General features: G+C 37.4%; 1 protein-coding gene across 1 annotated transcript; it reads left to right on the top strand.

Moving 5' to 3' along the window:
• Nucleotides 1–487: 487 nt before the first annotated feature.
• On the top strand, nucleotides 488–7,481 carry vcam1b (vascular cell adhesion molecule 1b). Its single transcript, XM_067415794.1, has 10 exons — nucleotides 488–619; nucleotides 1,115–1,387; nucleotides 1,837–2,127; nucleotides 2,255–2,515; nucleotides 3,378–3,653; nucleotides 3,924–4,193; nucleotides 4,874–5,185; nucleotides 5,263–5,538; nucleotides 5,800–6,060; nucleotides 6,780–7,481. The coding sequence occupies exons 1-10, from the start codon at nucleotides 577–579 to the stop codon at nucleotides 6,935–6,937; spliced, it is 2,421 nt and encodes an 806-aa protein (XP_067271895.1). The 5' UTR covers nucleotides 488–576; the 3' UTR covers nucleotides 6,938–7,481.
• The last annotated feature ends 15,042 nt before the right edge of the window (nucleotides 7,482–22,523 follow it).

Below are 22,523 nucleotides of genomic sequence, written 5' to 3'. Positions count from 1 at the left end.
ATTGTAATAATATTGTGTCACTTCACTTCAAAAATCCTTATAAAATCAATTTATGATTTTAGTAATGTACAAATATTTTATTTGAATAATTTAACTGAATAATGTAATAAAATATGCAAATTATTAATTGATATACAGTATCAATAATTTAAATCCTCAAAAAAATAAAATGACCACAACTTTTTCCTTCATGAATTGAGCTGCTTCTTGTAGATTCAGCATTTCTGGGAAAATTTATCTGGCCAAGCTTATAAAAACATTGGCTATTTTAATATGCCTCTAGTAGTTCATAATGGAAATGTTATCTTCAAAATAAAGTACACAAAGTAATTTCCTGTGTTTGAGAGCACCCTATCAGAACAGCAGAGGGAGCCTGTGATGGGACGGAAAGCTTCAGATCCTGTCCCCTGCGACTCAAAAAAAGTGTTTAGGGCTGGGGAATTCCTTCATGGCGTATTCTGAGTCGCGAGGCGGTGGGTTACACCCCCTTCTTTTATAAATGAGAGGGCTGAATGAAAGCAAGAGCACTCACTCATTTTTACTCACTTGGAGCACTTAGAAAGTTCTTCATTAAGCATGGATTCCGCTTTCCTGTTGACTTTGCTTCTACCAGTTGCAGGTAAGTTTAGAATTTAGCAAATTTGACCAAATATGCAAATAGGTAACCTGCATTTTAAAGTTTTACTTAACTGTTTTTTGTTTTTTTTTACGCCTGGCAAAATTCATAAAATGTATTCTTTGTTTGGTGTATAACTGCTTTATTTTAGTTTTACTATTTATATTATAATTCTATTCAATATTTCTATTAATAACCCTTGTTCTGAAAATAATTTTGACCATCCACTTGAGCGCTGTAATGCATCTTTACTTCATTTTTAGCAAACCTCCCTTCACTATACAGATGTAAATTATTTGTGTTTACATAATTGCACAAGTTTTCATAATTGCATAAGCATTTTTATTTTAAGAGCATATTTAAAATGTCAATTATTTTAATGTTAAATTTAAATATGAAACTTTCACGACCCATAATTACAGATGCATGCATATATTTATGCATTTTGAGAGTGGTGCTTTTGATGTTTGATCTAAAGTCAAATTTTGTCTTGAATAGTTGTCTCTCATGTATTGGACCTGCCATCCAAGGTTCTGTTTAAACTGGGCGAAAGGAGGGAGTTGGCATGCAGAATGTCATCTTGCCAAGAGAAGGTGACTTTTATGTGGACCTCGTTAGAAGACAAACCGTTATTCGCCAGTGCCATTAACAAGGACAGAGAATCTGTGATGGTCTTTGAAAATGTGACGAAAAATCACGAAAACACCATAATGTGCAAAGCATTCTGTGGGAAGGAAATCAAACGGAAGACAGTGGTGGTTACAGTTTATTGTAAGTTCACTGTATGTTTTTTAATTTCATTATAAGTTGAATGAGCTTTACAATGCACTGTTAGAGGAGATTGGGGGCGGTCATTTTTTCCTCAAGGTACTTTAACACATTGAAAGCTATGTGTCTAAATGATTAGATGCGTAGCTTTCAATATTGGAAAAAAATATCTGCTGAACATATCCAGCGTAAAATGTTTAATTGGACTTTTTTAGCGGGGCAATTGTCAACAATGATAGGCTTTGACACTTTACAACAACAAAAAAAGACAATCTTCCACAAAAGATGTTATTAAAATGTATATTATATTGTCTAAATTTGTGAAATTTGACTTTTTGGTTCAAAACCTGTGACAACTACCCGTCTCTTTTTTTCATAATGCTACATAAAACATCTAAACTTCTTTTCTAGGTTATTTTTGCATGTCAACTCATATCTGAAATCTGTTTCAGCTTTTCCAAGAAACCCAGTTATATCCAGGTATGATCGCTTGATACTGGGAAAGGAGAGCGTTTTGGACTGTGAAGTGTCTTCTGTATACCCTTCGGATTTTTTCACCCTGCAGTGGCTAAATGGAGACACAGTTCTTAAGACATCTCCCCAAGGTGTATTGAGTAGTCCCTACACATTCACACCTTCAAGTGAACACGATGGGAAGACAATAACGTGCAGAGCAACACTCGAAGTGGAGGGTATACCCTCCAATGAGACCAAGGAGACGTCCGTACACATGAGAGTTCTTTGTAAGCTTTACTTACATATATTAACACCAACCATTTTTAAATGAAATCCAAAACGGATGTGGGAATAGTAGTTTGTCTCTGAAGAATATAACCCCCATGATCATTCGTTTTCCCATTGCTTTCACAGCTGCACCGCTTAACCTTACTGTGTCTGGAGCGACCAACATCACCCTGGGATCCAGTGTAACTTTGACCTGCGAGGCCGAGGGCAATCCAAAGCCTGAATTTACATGGACGGCTCTTAAACCAGATGGCCAGTTTGTGGAAATGGGAAAAAGTCAAGATCTCTTCATTCACAGTGTGTCCTTGTCAGATGCTGGTACTTATCAGTGTGACGCTAGCAATGACTTGGGAAGACAAAACATCACAGTTTCAGTAGTCGTTCAAGGTTAGCAGTTAAATTCCTTAAGTTTCTCATTTCTAAATATTTGTGGTGTATCGGTACACAGAAATCACCTCGGTTTTGGGGTCACGGTTCAATACGACTTCGATATTTCATTAACATGCGGTGACAATGACAGATGCACAAAATCCAATTTTTTTTTTAAGAAATCACAGAAAGATTGAAGAAGGGGGAAAGGGGGAAAAGGTTCCTTCTACTTCACCTTTTTTTAAGGAGACGACATGCATATTTCATCACTGGGCTGTTGTAGTGAGACTTCCATGACACAAATCGGCACAATGCCAAATGATTTTGTCTCATATAACAGCGGAAACAACTTAACACACTGCGTCATTTAGGGTCATACAGATGAGAGTATGACATCATTCAACTCTCACAATAAAAAATAAACATTATGTTTTTGTAAAATAAAAAACAGGATGCTGATTTTTGCCATTCTGGTTTCCGTGAAGTTTGTGGAGCGTGTCACAAAAATGTATTGAAACTCAGCCAAGATGGCAACGGCCAGCTCGTCTCTACTTTACATTTCAAAACCGCACTTCAGAATCCTATGGGACACTACGTCCATATTTTTTTACAGTCTATGGTTGCTGCATAGATTGTATCTTCTTCTGCTCTTTTTCCTGTTGTGACGATTCGCAAACAGCGTTGCATTACCGTGTACACCCCCTTCTAGATTAGAGTATGGAGCGCCTGTGACTTACTGTATTCATCGTTTGACTGTTTGCACCAAACCGTGACATCCATACCGTGACGTTTTGGGACGAATAAATGCACCGTTATACCCCTACTAAATATGCATGACCACTTTGATTCTAATTATTCTTATTTCTGCATTTCTTGACAGCACCTCCCATGGATACCCTCATTGTAGCAAATCCACCATCAAGTCTGAAGGAAGGAGACCCTGTGAGCATTTCCTGCAGGTCCAGCAGTGTTCCAGTAACACGCGTTGTTCTTAGCCGGAAGGAGAATGGTGCAGATCAAGTGCTAATGACCAGTGAAGGGGCTGAAATATCATTTATACTCCACTCCGTCAAGCTCGCCGACTCTGGCATATTTGTTTGTGAGGCTTTCAATCACTACGGCAGTGAGAGGACCACTCTCAATCTAACCGTTGAGGGTAAGACCATGAATGTCTGGTATTAGTAGTTATTGTCGGTACAACGTTTTGTCTGTTAATTGGTAGAATAAAAAAGAGGAACCAATTGTAGGCCTAAATCAAATCCGTTATATCTCAAAGGTACTCTGAGAGGGATGAGTAGTGACACTGAGATTATGGTTCCTCGTCTTAAATTTTTTAGCTTGTAGTTTAACAGTTCCAAGTACAATTTCACAGTTCTGCAAATACCGTTTGACGTACCAAGTCAAAACTTCTCGTTTTGTCTCACAGCTCATTTACTAGAAGTGGAGCTACAATCGGATAGCGTGTCGGACAGAGGCTCTAGTCTGGTGCTCTCCTGTGAGGCTTTTGGTTGCCCTCAACCTGAGTTCTCCTGGAAGAATCCTTCAAATATGCCGATCCTCAGGCAAGCTAAGACTGATGGCGTCCAGTCCCAGCTCTTTCTTGATCCAGTGGAGCTAGAAGATGAGGGAACTTACATCTGTGAGGTCACATGTGGCTCAGTCAATAAGTCCAAACAGACGGAAGTGAAAGTGTTTTGTAAGTATCTCAAAAGGTCTTGAGTTAAGCCAAAACATTAATGTTATAGTTTGCCGGTTTCCGACATCTCAAGGTGAAATCGCAAGAATAATTTGCCACTTTTCCTGAACATTCCCCATATCTACCATTTGGTTGACAAAACAAATCCTGTCTAAAATTCGATAAGCCTGTATTAATACGATACTAGAAGAAATAACTGGAATCTTATTATCAAGGGAAAGTCACCCTTTATTTAACTTTGTTTGAGTTGCAATTAACTATCATGAGTCATTAGTGAACAGTAATTCAGTCAAGTCTCTCTGTGGAAAGTTTAAAAAAATAGTTTGCTTTGACATTGATTTGATGCAGGAATAAAAGCATTTCTTATAAATGTTCCAGAGCGAGAATCAACTAAGCCTTCAGGGGTCATCAAAGTGGTTAATGTTGACAAGATTTAAAACTCCTGATAGAAAACATTATTGCTTGTGAGGACTTCCTTAAAATGTTTAGTTGCTCTCAGTGGATATTATCTTTTAGATTGTGCGAGGGAGTGTTTACACTTCCTTTGTTTTCATTACATGTTGTACTACATATTGACTCATTCCCCCTTCAAGGTTCTCCTGAATCTTGCTGTATTAATCAGTGTCTGTGTGTATTTATACTTGAAAGTGCTTAGACATTCCATTTTCTTTCATTATCAGCATTTCCAACAAGTCCCATCATAAAAAGTTCTGGATCTTGTCTGGTGGGAGAGATGATGAAATTGACCTGCACTGTTCATGAAGTTTTCCCGGCCAACCTTTTCCAAATCCTGTGGATGGATGGAGAGAGAGAACTGCATTTGGAGCCTAGGTCATTTTCAAGTGGATTAACAAATCTGACTTCAGTGTATTCATACCGCGGAGACAGGAAAGACCAGGGCAAACTAATCACCTGCAAAGTCTTGCTGGAGATGGATGGTGTGCCAGCTTCTCAAGTTGTAAAGACGGCGTTTACTACATTGTCTATTCACTGTAAGTCAGAGTTGTTTCTTTGTTCCTTTAAAATATAACTTTGTCTTTGGTTTTTTGACATTGTGCTCCTTTTACAGATCCCCCCAGAGCGACCAGGATTACTGCCAGCCCACTGACGGAGTTGAAGGAAGGAGAAGCTGTGAGCATTTCTTGCATTTCTGACAGCTTTCCAGTGGGGCGTACGGTGCTGAGCAAGGTGGTGGACGGCATTCAAACAGAGCTAATGGCCGGTGACGGAGTTGAAACATTGCTTACCCTCCCTTCGGTTGAGCTGGATGACTCTGGCTCATATGTTTGTCAAGCTTCTAATATGTATGGAAATCACAGTGATAGTGTGGAGATTACTGTGAAAGGTAAGCTACTAATTTTTTAATTAAAAGCTATCATATCTAGTCAAAATCAACAAATTTACCCATGGCACAGTATTAATGTGTTGTTGTGTTTGAAATATCAACAGTTATTCTAAATATTTTAGAATTTCTGAAATGCCTTGCTCTCCATTTTGCCTTGTTCTCCTTTTCATCAAAATGCCTAAATTTCACTGTTACTGTTTTTTCCCTCTTATTAAGCGGTTTCTGTTTAAGCAACTGACAATTATGCTTCTTGTTACCCAGCACCACCTAGGAATATGACAGTGGAGATCCTTCCATCCACAGATGTTCAGGAGGGGCAGAATATCACCATCTGTTGTCGCTCTGTGAGCTTCCCTCCTCCTGCGGTGATCCTCAGCAAGCTGGATAGCGGGACAAACATCTACTCCCTTGATGGCGTCTTCCTACTGATCAACCTCACTCTGAATGACACAGGCCTATATCAGGTCAACGTCACCAACTCCCTAGGCTATGAGACAGAGATTTTCAACATCAATGTGATGGGTGAGTGAAACTGGTCAGATTTGATATCAATTTATTGAATGTCCTTGGACCCTGTCCCAAATGGCACCCTAAAGCCTCACGGTCTTCCTCTGAGTTTGCATTTTCCACGCTCACGAGTACTCTTCTTTAAGCTTAAATGATGAATGGGACACCCTACGTTCTTGTGGACTTAACGGACACGCGCACGCAGCAGCCATCAAGTCCACAAGACCGAAAGTGCACATGAAGTGTCCCATTTGGGGCAGGGCCCTTATATGGATCAGAGCTCCCTCATGAGAGGACTCGACTCGCTCCTCCCACATCTCTCGCTCGTCCACCTCGCCACAGCTTCCATCAGATGCGCACTTTAGGGTCATCTGGGTACTTTTTTTAATCTGCTGTTTTATGAATCCTATGAATTTGGACATGCTACACCTGTAAAAAAAAATGTTTCAACTTAAAAAAAGTAAGTGTTCGTGCCACCTTAAAATTGTTAGTTAAAGCAACTCTAATATCCAAGTTGTCACTTAGTACAGCTTCACATTTCAAGTTGACTAAACTTAAAAATTTTAGGCAGCGCAAACACTTTTTTGTAGTCTTTTCACTTCACCCATTTTATAGTAGGAAAGTAGGCATAGTCAGCTGCAAAGATAGACTGCCTAAACCATTTTTCCGCAATTGTACCTGCTTAGGACAACATATTTAAAATGGTCTAATCTCTTTCTAATTTTTCATTACAGAAAAAAGATATGACCCTCCAATGGGTTGGAAGGACTTTATAATCCCTGCAATCTGTCTGGGAGCCGCTGCTGCGCTGCTTGGTGTTGTGGTGAACGTTTGGAGAGCCAGAAAGAAGGGATCGTACGACCTTACGAAGTGCAATAAGGGCACCGTCTAGAGTGTGTATAGACTCCATGAACTGTTTTGGAAGCAGCTAAACTCGGCTGAACTGTCTTGCCAGGGTCCATAGCCTCCCTAAAGCGAGAACTGCAGGTGACTGGATTCATCATCTGGATCTTCAGGTGACAAAACCCCAGCCGGATGGGAACCTGCATTCTCCACAGCCAGAGACAATCAATGTTCCCGAGATTTGTCACGCATCCCTAGAGGAGGGCAATCGAACTGGTGTGGCTGCTCCATGGTCTTTATGTTGGGAAGTGTTTTTGAGACCGCCTGCTCTGCACTTAAAGCAGTTTCAAAAAAGTGATTTTTATTTATTTTTTTGAATGTCAAAGCTATTTTGAAACGCAAAGGACAAAACTGTGAAACATAGATTTAAACATTTTAGCATTAAAAGAATGTAACCTAGCCACCAAGGTTTAATTGGTACATTGTAGATCATACAAATCTGTTTGATGTATTGTGTCCTAAAAATTCTGTGCTTTGAAATCTTGTCAAATTTCTTTCATTTTCATATTTATTAAACAAGCAGCTATCTGTCATTTTGTCTCTGAGTGTTATGGGAAAATCCAGGGAAATTTGAGAGTTATAGGAATCCGCTGCGTCTCTTATAGCTTCACTTTCCCTTTTCAGCGTTCCTGTTGAAAACAATGTTATTCTATCCGTTTGGCACAGATCTGAAGGAGAATTCACTGTGTATTTAGTCATCAGTACAAGCAGTTTCCTAAATTCCAACAAGACAGGAACTGATCAAAATAAGAACCATAGCACACCTTCTAAAAATAACCCCCTCCACATATGAGCCTCCGTCCTTTCAAGACCAATCGGAACAGATTCTCAGAAAAACATTTCATTTGTTTTAGCCTGCAAATTAAGACCTAACGATTCAAAATCAAGATCCTCACACCTTTTTTAGTGTCTTATATTGATTTATTTTGTCAGTGGTTGCTATAAAAGACTGTTGCCATGGTGACCGTCCAGATGCAGTGGGTAAGAGGGGTGGGTCGTGCTTTCATGTTCCACAGGGAAAAGGAGAAGAGAAGGTGCGAATGGAACAGTGTTCTCTTAGAAAGATGGAAGGCCACTAAAGGTTCACCCATTTCTTTTTTTAGCCTCTTCATATTAAATATGACAATATTTTATATGAACCAGCAAAGTAATGTGGTTTGTGCAAAAAAGGGCAGCATTTTATCATATTTGTACAAAAATGTGTCTTTATATGGACATTGTACAGTAATGTTTCTAAAGAGGCCAGTGTTTAAGTATGAGTGATTAATGACTAACTTAAATCCTGATTTATAAGTGTTTTCCAGTTTAACACTTAACCGTGTCCTTATGTGTATTGCACTTTAAGTGTTTCTGAACATGGTGATTATGAGAGAATTGTGTGACAGTGGTAAGTGCCGTTGAGAATCTACTATCAGCATAGCGATGATGATGGTCAAGAACCTCTCATTTTTGTTCTAAGTGTCTCTTTGCTGATATCTGATTCTTGTTTGAAATGACGCATGTTTGAAAGGATGCATGTTTGAACAGTTTCAATCTTGTATAAGCACGGCTCCCACAAAACACATGTCGTTGGCTACTTAAATAAAACGTAGGAGTCATATGACTGATTTTTAATTAATAAATAGCAAAATTGTGCGATAAAATGGTTGTTCAGACCTTCCCTTAAATTGACCAGTGTATGTCAACAGTATTCAATGACTAGATGAGTCTGATTCATACCGCTAACCCTGCGAGCGAATTCGACATTGTGTGGTGGATTCTTTATGTGAAACATTAAAAATAACCACTTCATTTGTTCACAAACATTAGCCATGTTTCAACTGTCAGGCCAAATGCTTAAAGGAAACACCTTAAAAAAAAAAATATACACTTACCGGCCACTTTATTAGGTACATTTTACTACCTAGGTACTACCTAGTGTACTTTCCTATCTAGTGTAAACCACCTAGTGTACTTCACTACAGAGTGTACTTCCCTTTCTTACTTGAACTATACTTTACTACCTATCTCTTACTACCTAGTGTACTTCCCTTTCTAGTATATACTACCTAGTGTACACTACCTAGTGTGCTTCCCTTTCTAGTGTATACTACCTAGTGCTTCCCTTTCTAGTGTACTTCACTACCTAGTGTACTTCCCTTTCTTTCTTCAACTATACTTTACTATCTATCCCTTTCTACCTAGTGTACTTCCCTTTCTAGTATATACTACCTAGAGTACTTCACTACCTAGTGTACTTCTTTTTCTTCAACTATACAACCTATCCCTTTCTACCTAGTGTACTTCCCTTTCTAGTGTATACTACCTAGTGTACTTAACTACCTAGTGTATTTCCTTGTCTTACGTCAACTATACTTTACTACCTATTCCTTTCTATCTAGTGTACTTCACTTACTAATGTACACTACCTAGTGCACTTCCCTTTCTTAAACTATTTTTTACTACCTCTCCCTTTCTACTAGTTTATATCCCTTTCTAGTATATACTACCTAGTGTACACTTCCTAGTGTACTTCCCTTTCTAGTGTAATTCACTATCTAACCCTATCAAGTGGACACTTAAGTGTACTTCAACTGTACTTTACCATCTTGTGTACACTACCTAGTGTACTTCCCTATCTAATGTATACTACGTAGTGAACACTACCTAGTGTACTTCCCTATCTAACCCTATCAAATGGACACTACCTAGTGTACTTCACTATCTAGTGTATTAGGGAAGTACACTAGGTAGTGTATACTTATCTTTTTGCACTATACGATTCTTCGGAATGAAAAGTGCGTTATAATATATTATTTATTATTGCTTGATAGTAAAGTAGAGTTGACGTACACTTGATAGTGTACATTAGATAGGGAAGTACACTAGATAGTGTACACTAGATGGTAAAGTACATTGGAAGTACACTTGATATTTTACACTAGAAAGGGAAGGTACATCAAAGTGGAAAGTGTACAATATATAATGTACACTAGAAAGGGAAGTGCACTAGGCAGTGAAGTACACTAGTACATCCACACATAACTGCCGATCTGTTACGACTTGTCTTCTCAGGACTCCCAGGACCAAACTCTGTACTGTGGGAGATCGGGTTTTGCTCAGCAGCCCCTCAGAGATTTTGGTCCATATTTACACGATAGCATCATGTAGTTGCTGCAGATTTGTCAGCTTGCTCTGGTGAATGTGGCGGCCATTTGAGTGTACTGTACTCATTGTCAGACATGGTCAGCAGCAATACTCAGGTAGGCTTTCGGCTTAAACGATGCTCAATTGGTACTAAAAGGCACAAAATGTGGCAAGAAAATATCCCAAACACCATTACACTACCAGCAGGCTGAACCGTTGATATAAAAGCAGGATGGAGCTGAGCTTTCATGTTGTTTACACCAAATTCTGGCCCACCATCTGAATGTCTCAGCAGAAATTGAGACTCATCAGTCCAGACAACATTTACAATGCATACAGAGATGCCTTTCTGCAGACCTTGGTTGTAATGAGTGGTTGTTTGTTGCCTTTCTATCACCGGTCACTTTGACCTCTCCGGCATCAACAAGGCATCTTCGCCCACTGAACTGCCGCTCTCTCGATATTTTCTCTTTTTCGGACCATTCTCTTTCTTTCTTTTGTGTCAATGAATGTATCCAAACAGTTGCTCACGGAAATCCAGGGTAACGCGGGTGTGATGTCACTGATAGGCGACGCACTGACAAGTCCCATTTCCTGGTTAAAATCGCTTGCTTTTCTGGATTTAAACATTCTTGGAAACATTTGGGAGAATATAAGTACACAAGTCAACAAAAAAATATAACGTTGTCTAGTAGTTTTGGGGTATTTAATCCAGAAATCTTACATATTGTTTCTGAAATAATCAGTTAAACGTGTGGCGGGTGCGTGTATCTAATGAAACCACATGCGTGCTGACTAGATTTTAAATTATTATTGCAAATGTATTCCCTAATGAATGAATCCGTAACTATAACGTATGCTCATTGTTAGAGTTAGTGATATGAGCAAAAGCTTAACTTTGGCGCTCACCTCAAAAGGTGCGATTTGTTGAAACTGGTTTTTAAGAATAGAAATCCACCCCAAATCCAACAAAATTATGACAATAGGCACTTTCAGACCAGAATCCCCCAGAGCAACCTAAAACCATTTTATACACCTTAACAACTACATAGCAGTGCGATAGCAACCACTCATAGCTTTTTTCGATCTAGTTTTCCTTGAGAACTCTGTATCACCATTAAAGTCAATCACTAATTCATTTATCTTGCTTTTTTTTCGGTGGCATTTGTGATGCTCCCTGACAGTTACAGTATGTTTTCTATTTACTTAGTTGAGGGGAATGAACCACTGCAGTGACATTTAGCACAAAACCCCTCCAAGGATGAGAAAGATCAATGGTTTATAGTACAGCTTGCAAAACCGACATTATTTTAAACAGCCTTTTTTTATGAACGGTTTGTGCAATACTGTGGCACATATACTGACCCCTGAAAGCACTCTTATGCAACTCTCTGGTGAAAAAGAACAGCAACAATGATTTGTGCCGAGTCCTGTCTTTTTTAATCACTTAAAGGACACTGGAATTTCCTGGTTTTTAGCTGTTGCGTGGACACGGAACATCTCTTGTGTGTATAGGCGCTCTAAACGCCTCCACACGAGCTTGTTTGTTTGATTGCTGTTTAAAGAAAAACTGAATATTTATGGAGATGAACCCCTGGTTCAGCAGATGGCGTTTGACCCAGGGTCTCTGCGTTCTTGCGCCGCATCCTTTGCCGATATGGCGGATCAGCAGCTTTTTTACAACGTCCCCACTGCTTTGTCTTTTCCTAGAGATCTGTTGTGTTTTCATTGTTTTCTTTACGTGTACATTTCTTAGGGTGCTGTTACAGATGCAAACAAACAGGTGCAGATAAGCACTAAAATGCCATTAGGCCTGTCTGCGTGTTAAATGGGAGATTATCTTTTCCAAGAAAAGCAGCCAGCAACATGAGGAATGTTTCATTTGGCTGGCATGTTTATCAGTGGGGGTCAGATGAGTATCCTTTTCATCACTAACAGGCCGTTTCATGCTGACTCCCCAAATGGCGCTTTTGAACTTCAAATATCAGTGAGTGCTAATGCAACAAAAAGTCCCATGTACTGTATCTTTGTAAGGCAACATCCGTTTCAATGAAACAACATTCACTGAAATATTGTCTGTATAAACAATCTTATATTCAAATAATTCCGAAAAACACTATGTGGAGTCGTGTCCCAAATGACGCATGTGTTCTCAACTGTGTAGTGTTTAATGAGGTTATTTTGACACCCAGCATCAGAGTCTGATAGCCGCTCCCCCTCCATTACATAATTAAAGCTGCAACGTCTGAGTGAATGAAGTGTCCAACATTCATTATTAGTGCCAATCATTATTACATATTTGGGTCTTTAGCGACCCGGATCTATATCTAACATGGATGAATATAAAACTCTCCTGATATTAGAGTAACAATTACTGAAGAATAAAATAAAGAATATTTTGTTACCTTTTGCAGCTTGGAAGGGTCCAGTTTGAGCAGATGTTTTATACCATCATCAGCATCTCGCTCATATTCCCCATCTCAAGCATATTCTCAAAACTATCATTTTCAACATCTTCAAATCAATATTTTTTTATCGCTGACAGCTTCTACACCAGATCCACCATCAATTGACAGTGAATTGCGCTCAGTTCTTGCTCTGCAGTAAATCGTTAAGCCATTTCACGTTTTGCTGATGATACTTTCTACTCTGTTTTCTGTCTGCGGTACTATCATTTCTTCAGACATTGCCATCTTGAGGAATAAAGGTGAATTGCACTTATTCAATCATCATCAAGATTATTATTGTGCAGAAAAAATATATACTCACTGTTACACACTTTAGGTCATTAGCGACCTTATACCATTTTGACCAAAACATGAAATGGAAATACTTTTATAATTGTATTTTTTTTATTGTTATATTGTTTATAATAAATTGATTGGAGAATACTAACTTAAGAAAAAATGATTTGAGGTATCATTAATGTCTATTTGAGTGATTCTACAATTGGAAATACATTTGCATTTAAAAAAGTTAAGGGGAAATTTTCACTAACTTTTCAGTATCTTATTAGAAACACACTTTTAATAACTCAGTGCTTGCCAAACATGTTAATTCCTTATTTTTTACTTTTACCACACACAAAAAAGAAAGATTTGTCAACTCTGTTACGGTCAATTCTTTACAAACTGTCAACATTGTTACTTTACCTTGGTATCAGAGTTTGACGGCAACAGAATTGAGGGTTTAAAACACTTTAGCCAAAAACTCAATTTGCTAGCATAAATGCTAAGAGCACATGGCACTAATGAAATCATAATTAAAATACTTTTAAACAACCCACTGTGTGATCAGTGATCCATTCTGATATTGTGGTAACAATTTTGACGTTTTACAAAAAACTTGGTGTACATATTTTTTTTTTAGATTAAAATATTTTCTCAGAGAGTGCACATATCTTTCAGTGCTTCAGATCTTATCAGTGAGGCAAAGTGACATCATTTCCTGTCTCTTACAATTGTCGGAGATAATTCCACTAATTTAAAGACAAAGCCTGACGCGGTAACAGAATTGACGCAAGATTTATGGACACATTTTTATAAGACAATGTGTTTAATGTCGTAGATTAGGAAAATGACTATTTAGGGCTTTTATGAAAAAAAAAAAAAAAAATATTACCCAAAGAAAAGTAAAATAAAATATTTTGATAACACAATAATACATTATGGAAAAAAAAATCGGACAATAATTCAAAAAACAAGACACTTATCTTGCAATCCATGACATTGAGAAACAAATAATAATGATAATTAAATTAAAAAAAAAAAACATTTGAAGAACATGTAATAATAACATAGTGATTCTTGCCTGGCTTCAATAATACAAACCCCACTGCAATGCATGCAATGTAATGCACACATCAGTCTAACCTATATAGATAAGCATGCATGCCTACATATTTACAAGAGAGGTCTATTTTTATTTTTTGACCTTGAATATCCACTGCCTTGTCTGGGCGCTTGTCCCATACTAGTGAAACTTCGTTTTCCAACTTCACACAATTAAAACGTAATTAATGTAATAACCTTTCTGTTGGCATTTGCTTTTTTTTTTCTCTCAAATGAATACGGAAATGATGCAAAATGCATAACATTTATTTTGGCATGACCCTCACGTTAATCCACAGGAAGCAAAGGTTTGCAAGCTCTATCAACATGTATTCTGGAATACAATTTGACCCACAACACGGCTGTGTGACCTTCCTCTGTACACAGCGTACGTCTTGAAGACAGTGATTATTAAGTTATATTTGGCATGAAGCTCGAGTTGCTAACCTCAGCGCAATCTCTGCTAAACTGTACTTCAGCCATTCAGCCACTGTGATGCTATGACCTCAAGAGCTGCTTGTCAAGGAAATGAGTTTAAAGACTCTTAAAACACCATCGTGACCCTGTTTATTCTTCAGAACGTTTAGAAAATTGCATTGAAATTCGTCATAATTGGCGATGTTTGCTATTATTTTCTCTCATACTAATGCAATAGATGCATATTCCTTTTTAAAGCGATTTGTGCATGTTCGATGATAAACCAGGTAAAAACTCCCATAGACTTGCATTGAAAGATCCATACAAAGAGACCAGATTATCGGATGGCTGTTTTTGACTTGAACTTGTAAGCAAGTAATGGAAAGATCTTGAATTTTATGATCACAAATAAGGTTTAAATACTTTTACATAACACTTAACTGTGCAAAAAAACCTGAAGTATCCCCTTAGGATGGGAAAGCTATTCAAAAACATTCCCCAGCAAGTGACTCTCTTTTTGCTCATTTTATCAGATACAGATCCGGCCAGAACAAACATTTGTACCTTCCTCTTGTTTAATTTGCAGTTAATGCAGCCAAATAGAGGCCTCTCACACTTAATATCACATGATGTGTCTTACAGAGACTCTTCAGTCCAAACTGAACTCTGCAAAAAAATCTAAACACATTTCCAATCCTTCTATACATTAACCACTTACCCATTTTCTCTGACACACATCTGGCCTTCTATATTTTTGTTTATGTTCTTAGCTTGCATTCATTCTCTTATGGAAATAAGCAGTTGTAAGATGAGATCTTTATCCCTCGACTCACTAGATTTTGGTGAAACATGGTCTGACTACAAAGTCCTTTGTAGAAGCTTCCAAAGAAACATCCACACCAAGAATTTAATCAGAGCCCCTAAAGGGTCAGGGTGATGGGGGAGAAATATGAGGTTGCAAGATATTTTTTTGTGTGTGAATGTTTTGCATTCTCTTGAAAAAGTGTTGTGTTCCCCTAAGAAACTTAGCACTTGCTTGCAAAACCTCTGCGTTTTCCCAAGAAGAACCTTCACATTTTCCTGAGAATCTTTCTCCCACCATATGTTTTTTTTTTCTTTAAGCCAGAGATACGCAGAGAATAGTCCAGTTCACACCACAAATATGACTGTGTTTATATGACTCTACTTTTAGACGTACATTGGCAAACATCCCTGAGCGCTTCCCCTCGAGATGCTCCCTGCCGCCATTTTGAAGTGCTTTCAACTTCGTCAAGTATAGGCGAGGGAAGTTTATTTGGACAGACACTTAACCCCTCGATTTTTATGAAAATGAAAATTCTGTCATCATTTACTCACCCTCAAGTTGTTCCAAACCTGTATGAGTTTATTAGTTTTGCTGAACAGTGTTTGAATTTGAAAAAAAAGAAGATAGAGCAACCACTGACTACCATAGTAGGAAAAAAAATACTGTGGTAACCAATGGTTGCTCTGCTTTGTTTCAAACATTCTTCATAATATCTTTTGTGTTCAGCAAAACAAAGAAACTCATACAGGTTTGGAGCAACTTTAGGGTGAGTGAATTATGACAGAATTTTCATTTTTGGGTGAACTATCCCTTTAACCTGACTGTTGTGGTTTATTGTATTATTATTTTTGTTTGTGTAATTTTTTATATTTTCTTCAACAGCCTAAGCATAAATAAAGACATATAGAATGGTCTGTAAAGCAAATTCATAGGGAAAAAACTATAATAATTCATCTCTGTTATGGATTCCATCGCCGTGTCTAAAAATCGAATACTTCCCTACTATATAGTACGTCAAAAACAGTACGTCAAAAGAGTATGTGTGAATATACATAGTATTAAAAACACTAGGTGAAAAGTCACCGGATGAACTATTGCCTCTACCGGGATTCTGAAGTGTACAGTCGATGGACCCTTACTGATTTATGAATGGAAGTGAACTTATGCTGACAGTAACAACAATAATGTATTATGTCAAAATTTCATTCATACTAATCATACTATAGAGCATACTTTTTTAATGGTCCCTAAGTAAATTCAAATATTAGGATACCTACTCAGTACGCAGTGCAAGGGCTTCCATTTACTAAACCTTAAATGCATGAATGTTTTTCCAAACATTATTATTACATATTTGGCTCTTTAAGGACCCGGATCTATTTCAAAAATGCCTGATAAAACGGCCTAAAACGCTCCTGATATTTAAATAACAACCACAAAATAATAAAATAAGGCATATTTCGTACATAGTTCGTTTTTGGAGCTTGGAAGTTTTCAGTTTCTAGCCAATTTTTAATAGCATCATCCAGTTCATTTCCCTGTACGTTCAGAATGTAGTTCATATGCACCATCTCAACCATATTCTCAAAACTATCATTTTTAATGTATTAAAAATCTATGTTTTGATTGCTGGCAGCTTGTTCACCAGATCCAACATCAAGCGACAGTAACACTAATATTTGATATAAATCTCAGTAAATTGCTGAGCCATCATTTCTTGTTTGGCTGGTGGTACTTCCTATCGTAGCCTGACAAAGCCAGACTCAGACATCTAGGAAAAGATAAATGTTTGCTCACCATTGGCAGGGCTTAATTCGAGAGGCGGGATAAACAGTAGTCTTTCAAATTCCCTCTGCACGGATACAACCACCAGAGCAACAAAGAAGGTGAAGCGGAGCTAGTTGATAGATTTATCTTTTGCTGGATCCGGTCGGCAAAACTCAGACTCTTAACTCCTTAAGAATGGTTTCAGTGCTGTTCTTTTCTTAAGAAAAAGCTTGTTTTCTCAGAAAAGCTTAACTTCTCCAGGTCTTCCAGAGTCGCGGCCAAAGCCGATTCGAAAGGCCGCCTTCACCAGCTTCTTTGTAGGGATGGGCATATCGATATGAAGTATCGATATATCGATACTGGTGTGAGCATCGAAAGTATCGATACTAAGCTGTTTTTTTTACCAGTAATTTTGTTTATTTAAAAAGATTATTTAATGCATACAATACAAATAAACTATGTTAATTGTGTAGTATGGCTATTTTCCTGCTCATCTTAACCATGATCTGAATGCGTGCAGACGCTACAAGACAAAACCAATCGATCACAGAGAGCGCGTTCGTTCACTGATGACACTAATCAAACAGAACTGCGTTTCCCAAAACTATCAAAGAAACCATAGATGCTTTTGAACACAGCCCAGAATAATGCTCATCAAAAGACAGAAAAACATAATAGTTTGAGTCATTTTACAATAAACAAATAGAAATTGTAGCCTACATAGTGCAATCACACTCTTTAAATGTAATGTTAAAAGTTGAAATTGATCATGTTCTATGCTGTAACTAATGCTAATATAAATCACTATCAGAATAAAAAGGTTGCATTTTATGGGTGCAATGTTCAGTCACTGGCAGTCCCATTGTGAAACTGAACCATGCTTTTTTTTTTACTACAGTAGACGTAGTTCAAATAGGCTAGTATTTGTAGATTTCCATGGTTAATTTCACTACTACTAAACATTTTATCCATGTGTTAAAAAATTAGGATCTAATAAGTTGCAATTAAGGCATATTGAATGTTAAAATACCTTTCAAATATGTTAAGTGGGTATTTTTACTCTTAGTCATTTAAATAATTTAATATATTTAATAATTTAAAAAAATAAGTTTAAAAGTATCGCATCGGTATCGATATCAGTGATACAGGCCTTGAAAGTATTGGTATCGTATCGAAAACAAAATAAGTGGTATCGCACACAGAACCGTTGCAACTTTGCCTTCATTATGTTAAGCCCGCCCACCGACTTTATACACAATGTGATTGGCCTGACCAGAGTTTGTTTTTTCCAGCTCACAATCCAATGGAGAGTTGCTAGACTACCCTGGCTGCATCTAGATTTTTAGTCAAATTTTTTGTTTTGTGCCTGCGGTAACTATGAGTGAAACTTATACACCATTGTGTATCAGACATTGCCACCTTGAGGAATAAAGGTGAACTGCACTCATCCAGTCATGAAAGATTACATTATTTTTGCGCAGAGAAAATATGCTTACACTGTTAAACACCTCAGGTCACAAGTGACCCTGTACAGTTTTCACACACACACACACACACACACACACACACACACACACACACACACACACACACACACACACACACACACACAAACTTTAAAAAAAAGTTGTATTGTTATAATGAATTGGTTGAGAAATACTAAGAAGGTTGATGTCTAACTTTTAAAAAAATGAATAAGGTTTCCGATAAAGGTATACGTTTAAGGGTTAAACACATTTCAAAGGTTCCACCAATGGGCACTCATACAACGTAAACATGACATAGGCTACATCTGAGTGAACGAGAGAGAGAGGGAGAGAGGGAAGTTAGGGAAGGGCATAAAAAATTGGACTTATGCTGCCTTCACATGCTATTGGAAATTGCGTACTTCCCACTTCTAAAGTAGTGGTTACGAGCCCACCACATTCAATTTTTAACTTGAGGGGGCATTCATGTCCAATTTTTGTAGTATTTACGATAATTCCACGTGAAGGCAGCATTAAATGCAACCTATAATGATAAATACACTGTAAAAAAATAGTGCGTCCAATTGAACATTTTCTAGTGACTAATCACATCTAAATTTTTCAGTTGGCCGAATTGAAATTCTGTGAATTGATGCAATTTAATTAGTTAATTCACAGAAATTCAATTTGGCCAAATGAAAAATTTAGATGATCAGTTACTTGAAAATTTTCAATTGGAGACCTGCATTTTTTTTTACAGTGTAGGAACAATATGGTTGTAATCACTTTCAAAACCAGGTTATGGATGATAAAAAAAATGGACTGCCAATCAGAATCCACCTGACTTTATGCTCGAGCATTAAAAGTTGCAGATGACATAATCGAAGATCATGCTTATAATCAGGGCCATCCTTTCAGTGGTGCAACTGCACTGGGCCCTGCTCTTTCTGAGGGCCCCACGGCGAAGACGCACTTGCTGAGGGGGCCCTGCTTTCTCCATACTTGATATGGCCCTGTTTATAATAAACAGGGGCTACTTTTCACAAAAGCATTGTGAGCCCAAGATGATTGCAACAGCTACCAATGTTCTCTATGATCAAATGAGCTCACGATGGCCTTCATATCCCACAAGCAATTCCCTTGCAAACGACAACTTATTGAATTCAAAACCAATAAACGGCCACCATGTCTCAGTCACAGCAGTAATGTTCTGTTGTTTTTGGCCAACATGTCTCGCAGGAGTAATGTTCTGTTCTTTTTGGACACTGATGTCCATTTTAGGAAATGCTGCACAAGTGTTCCTCACATTAACCAATGGTTAAACAGCGAACCGTGATGCACTGCAGAGGTTATAATTAGAACACTCCACAAGTTTGCTGATATTTCTGGACCAACAAAAGCCTGCGATTGGTCTTCTCATGCATATTAATGAGATGTGCGATGTCTTTGAGAATACAATCGCTTGAAGCCTCTCCCATGCCCTTTAAGAAGCTCATGCGTGTCGAACTAGGATTTAACATAATGATCCGATTGTTCGAATCAATCAAAACTGCTTCGGGATATTTGAAAATGATATTTCATTTCAGCTCATTAATTACTGAGCGGCTACCTCAACAAGCAGACTTTTCAAATTGGCTTATGATCAGCGTTATATAATAAAAAAAAAAAAAAAAGTCAGTTCACATTTCTGCAAATCAGGGAAAGCACATTGTGCACGTCTGGCTCACAGGCAACAGGCTGTGAGTTCCCATTCCTGTCTGCTGAAGCAGTTACCATGGGAACACCTTTTTTCTCCTAGTATTGAGGGAGCATTGAAGTGTTGTTTTGGAGTATTTGAAATGCAGGTCTTGCACAGTTTAGCATTTAGCTTCTGTTCATCATTGGGCATTAAAACTTGGGCTTTACCAGCTATTTATCACCCAACTAGTCCTTTATTGTATAGGTCTCTCTCTCTCTCTCTCTCTCTCTCTCTCTCTCTCTCTCTCTCTCTCTCTCTCTCTCTCTCGTTTTATATATATATATATATATATATATATATATATATATATATATATATATATATATATATATATATATATATATATATAAAACATGTTTTATTACCAAATACAATTACTAATTGTATTTATTTAAATTTTTAATTTAAATAAATTTAATTAAAATTTTCTTAATTTTTTGAGTTTAAAGTTTAGAGACCATCAAATGACTTGACAATGTTTCCTGCAGTAATCATAGATCTGTTTTGATTTATTTATCAGTATTTATTTTAGACAGGCTTATCATACAGTAAGAATATTTGGAAGAGAAATCCTTTCCACGTGTTATAATAATCTAGAAAAAGACATTTGTTATAAATTAAGTTTGAGAGGGTAGATCTTTGAACAAAGTTTCTACTAAAATCGTGTGCCTAACTCTATGATAATAGAGCGACACCTTGCGGTGTTATGCTGAAATGAAAAAGAAACACTCCACCTGACTAACCATAGACAGTAAAAGAAAGTGACTAATGTAATAAAAGCAATTTCATGTAGGCCTATTAGCCTACCATCTGTGTTTTTGTATATTTTCTCAGATCAATACATTCACACAAAGTGTCAGTTGAAAAGCAGTAGCCTATTAATTGGAAAAACATGTTATATGTTTTTATTAAACCATCGACATCTTCAGCCTACTGCATTTTCAAATAATGACGGAAGTATTTTGCCGTTTCACAATATTAAAGGGTTAATTCACCAAACAATTACAATTTTCTGTCATAATTTAATAATAATAATAATAATAATAATAATAATAATAATAATAATAATAATAATAATAATTAATTACATATGGTGCTTTTCTAGGCACTCAAAGCACTTTACATAGAATGGGGAATCTCCTCAACCACCACCAATGTGCAGCCATAGACAGTAAAAGAAATGGACGGAGCGATCCCATTGCCTTCTACCATAGACCGTAAAAACTACGCGTTAAGTGATGTCAGTATAGGAGCACTCACTTCCTGATGGCTGAGCGAACTGCGCAGGCTCAGACTGAGCTTGACGACGTAGATGTGACGTGAGCCTCCTGTCTGACAGCTGTAGGTCTTCTAGTAGTTGTGGAAAGAGAAAGCTGAATCACGTTGTTTAAATATTTTTTCCCGTTGCTTTTGGCTCACTATGGGCTTCTCCCCATTCTTCCCCCTTGACTTTATCAGACTTTATGTCTCCACGTCCCCCCGACTGTCTCATAGACAGTAAAAGATTGCCTGCGAGCATCTCCTCAGGTCTATACAGTAATTTCTCAACTGTGCGACAGAGTCGCGTTGGTTATGACGCAATCGTTAGCCTATTTTTACAAAAACAGCTTCTACGGGGCGATAGTGTAAGATACAAGGTAATGGAGCCTTTTATGCATTGTCGTGTTTCTTAAGAAATAAACAATGGACAAATGGAGTCTTTAAACGCCTCAGATGTAAATTTATTCACTGTCAAAGTGACTCAAAAATGAATGGGAGTCAATGGGATGCTAACAGCAGGTGATGGCTTGGTTAGCAATGGCAGCCCCTAGGGGTGGAACGCTTTCCGAGCGCTAGATTACCCCCTTGTGTGCAGCACCCACCTGGATGATGCGACGGCAGCCATATTGCGCCAGAACGCCCACCACACAGCAGCTGATTGGTGGAGAGGAGACTGAGTGATGAAGCCAATCATGATAATTTACTCCAATAATTAAGCCAATAATTTACTCCTCAAGTTGTTCTAAATTAATTTCCTATATACATTTTCTTCTTCTGTTGAATAATAAACAGTTGATGGGGCATTGACTTCCATAGTATGAAAAACAAACACAACAACAACAACAACAACAACAAAACTATGGAAGTCAACGAGGACCAAAAACTGCTTGGTTACCAAAATTTTTTTTTTTTGAGGTTACTATCCCTTTAAGAAATTAATTAATTATTTTAAATTCACACAACATCCAAACGAACAAACATCTATATGCAACTTTAACTGTATAATAATTATTATAAAATATTAATATAAAATAATGTTCTATATTAATATAAAACATGCACAATAATAAATTATTTATGGGTATAAGGTTTTAAAATAGACAAAAAAAGTTATTTAAACAAATAAATAAGGGCATTAAATAAACTTTTCATGAAATATTTCAAAA

The sequence above is a fragment of the Pseudorasbora parva genome, chromosome 14, assembly GCF_024679245.1.
Source record: "Pseudorasbora parva isolate DD20220531a chromosome 14, ASM2467924v1, whole genome shotgun sequence".
Taxonomy (NCBI): domain Eukaryota; kingdom Metazoa; phylum Chordata; class Actinopteri; order Cypriniformes; family Gobionidae; genus Pseudorasbora; species Pseudorasbora parva.
Note: the sequence above shows the minus strand (reverse complement) of the source record. Positions and strands in the feature narration are given on the sequence as shown.

Bases quoted from the DNA above. Each gene is read 5' to 3' on its own strand.
- vcam1b (XM_067415794.1), top strand. From the start codon at position 577: ATGGATTCCGCTTTCCTGTTGACTTTGCTTCTACCAGTTGCAG. The intron at 1,388-1,836 runs GTAAGTTCACTG...AATCTGTTTCAG, and splicing joins AGTGGTGGTTACAGTTTATT to CTTTTCCAAGAAACCCAGTT. The intron at 2,128-2,254 runs GTAAGCTTTACT...TTGCTTTCACAG, and splicing joins CGTACACATGAGAGTTCTTT to CTGCACCGCTTAACCTTACT.